This window comes from Frankliniella occidentalis, unplaced genomic scaffold, assembly GCF_000697945.3.
Source record: "Frankliniella occidentalis isolate FOCC.00 unplaced genomic scaffold, Focc_3.1 Scaffold4232, whole genome shotgun sequence".
Lineage (NCBI taxonomy): Eukaryota > Metazoa > Arthropoda > Insecta > Thysanoptera > Thripidae > Frankliniella > Frankliniella occidentalis.
In genome coordinates, this window is record NW_026271280.1 from 1 (window position 1) to 2,739 (window position 2,739).

Below are 2,739 nucleotides of genomic sequence, written 5' to 3' on the forward strand. Positions count from 1 at the left end.
CCCCCACGCACATTCGCTCATTCCACATTCCTTTCCATTCGATGGAGAGGTTCATGCAGACGCAATCTGGCCGCCGCCACCAGAGGGCGCTTCGCAGAGGCACGTCTTTTGAATACCGTGACGGGAGCGTGACCTGGGCGGGGACGGGCCCCGTGCGTGTGATAGCTGCGGCTCTCTAAAAAAAAAATTATCCATAATGAAAAGAGCGAATAAACTGATAAGAGAGAAGTAGAGAGACCGTGTTGAAAGTTTTGTTTTTCTGTCAGCATGACGAAAGGTGCTCTTTTGCAGGCCGTGTGGGTGACGGCGCTGGCGCCGTACGTGGTGCTCTTCATCCTGCTCGGTCGGGGCGTGACGCTGCCCGGCGCCGACGTGGGCATCCGCTACTACCTGACCCCGCAGTGGGACAAGCTCAAGGAGTCCAAGGTGAGCTGAATAGTTAAACCGATAGCTAAATGAGGAATAGCTACTAATTTAGCCATTATGTCGCGAAGAATTTACCTTTGCGTAGGTACATAGCTGAATTTTTAGCCACACACAGTGTTTTCAGCCAGATAGCTAACTTTTTTCGACACTTTGCGAAACTTTTAGCTGCTAATAATAAGTTATCCCCTATTTAGCTGTTCTATTTTATTTATTTTTTTCGTGCAAAGTTCAACTTTTTTAAAACCAAGCTGACTTCTGGTGGGTGTTTCGAATTTGTCAGAGGCGGTTAAATTAATTTTGGTTGGGCGAGCTGCGGGCAAAGTAAAGTTGGGTGTCCGTCCGCCCCGCCTCGAGAAGGCAGAAGGCTACCGCCGGGGCCGGGGCAGCCGGGGCCTCCTCAGTTGAGCCTCCTGCCTCCCCTCGTCATCGGGACTGGCGCTGAGCGGCGCTGGTAGCGGACCTCGGACAGGCCGTAACGAAGCGAAGCAAGGGGCAAGTAATTGGAGGGGGAGCAGGGAGGGGGGCTGACACACGGCGCACAGCTGCAGAGGCCCCGGCCCCGGGCGCTGCTGTGGCCGAGGCTGTGGCGGTGGAGGCCGGCCGCGACAGGCGCACTTGAGCGTCGCGCTGGATAATCCCTCCTCCGTTGGGCGCCTTAGAATTTTTTCTCCCACGCCCGCGCTCCGTCGGGGGAGGGGAGGGGAGGGTCGGCCTAGCCGTGCCCAGCTGCTGTTTAAAGGAGGCGTAGCAAAACAGAGCTCGGCACGGGCGTGCGGCGGAGACAGAGGCGGACGCCAGGCTGCTGTGACCACCACGGACCACGGGCCGTTCTGCTCGTGACAGACGTGGCCAGCGGGACGCAGCGGGGCGGCTGGGTTTAGAGAGAGAGGGGGGGCAAGGAGATTCACGCTTTAAGGGATCGAGAGGGTACTTGACGGACTGCCTCATGCCCTGTCGGCTCCTGCTGCAGGTGTGGATCGACGCGGCGTCGCAGATCTTCTTCTCCCTCGGCCCTGGGTTCGGCACGCTCCTCGCGCTGGCGAGCTACAACAAGTTCAACAACAACTGCTACAGGTGATTACTACTACGCTTCTAAAGAGAGACTCGTCCGATCCCGGTGGGCGCCAGTGACTCACACAGGTGGGCCGTGCGGCGGCAACCCGTGTTGCAGGGACGCCATCCTCACCAGCTCCATCAACTGCCTGACGAGCTTCTTGGCGGGCTTCGTCATCTTCTCGGTGCTCGGCTACATGGCGCACGTGCAGAACAAGAGCGTGGCCGAAGTGGGGCTCGACGGTGAGGTCACCCCGTCCCACCCTGTATTATTCCATACTCAGTGGAAATAATGATACTGTTGGCGAAAATCTCCGAACGGCCCCGCAGGCAGGGTCAGCAGGACATGTCTGAATTCCTTCATCAATTTCCAGGCCCTGGTCTGGTGTTTATCGTGTACCCGGAGGCGATAGCAACAATGAAAGGCTCCTTCTTCTGGTCCATCATCTTCTTCGTGATGCTGATCACACTTGGTAGGTCAAAGAAGGGTCATAAATTTTGCCCGTTTCGCTCTATTTTAAAGCGTTCACTAGTAAAACAAGTAGCGTGCAAAATATGCACATGCACACCAACGTGTGAAGTGATGATTTTGCTCATTACATGGTGTTCAACTCAAGATGCACACTTGCGTGGTGTGCAAATTTGAGACGTTTTGCATACGTTTAAATTCTGCACTCTTGGACACAGACCAGTTCTATGCTATAAATAAAGTTTAAACGCAGAGACCAAACATCTGTCTGAATGCGAACCTGGACGGCAACACCTTCCTACCTTCCTTGAGCCCAGTTCTTATGTCTTTGTCCTTGCGGCAGGCCTCGACTCCACCTTCGGCGGCCTGGAGGCCATGATCACGGCCCTTTGTGACGAATACCCCCGCCTGCTCGGGAGGCATCGCGAGATTTTCGTGGCGGTTCTGCTGGTGTTCGTGTACCTCTTCTCGCTGCCGACCTGCACCTACGTAAGTACGGGACCGATGGATAGAGACAGACAGACAGACAGACAGACAGACAGACAGACAGACAGACAGACAGAGCGGCGGGCTCTCAAGGCGGTCTCCCCTGGGACCCTCAGCCCGCCCCACGAATCACTTTGTGACCCAATGGACCGGAGGAGTGCTGCTTGGTGGGTCCAGACCCCTCCGAAGACCGCCCCGCACCTCTCACTTCGCAGGGGCGCGGCGAAAGTTCCACCTCTTGAAATCCAAGGCATCGAATACAAATTCAGGCGGAAATGACAGTGAAACCTCGACGACGGCGGGAG

At 56.0% G+C, this 2,739-nt stretch overlaps 1 protein-coding gene across 1 annotated transcript; it reads left to right on the plus strand.

The window, feature by feature from the left end:
* Positions 1-267: 267 nt before the first annotated feature.
* Positions 268-2,437, plus strand: LOC127752123 (sodium-dependent serotonin transporter-like; the record flags this gene model as incomplete). The annotated part of the gene is made up of 5 exons (XM_052276742.1): positions 268-426; positions 1,397-1,500; positions 1,598-1,722; positions 1,854-1,952; positions 2,292-2,437. Coding segments are annotated over exons 1-5 (633 nt in total), but the record flags the coding sequence as incomplete, so codon positions are not given.
* Positions 2,438-2,739: the final 302 nt, after the last annotated feature.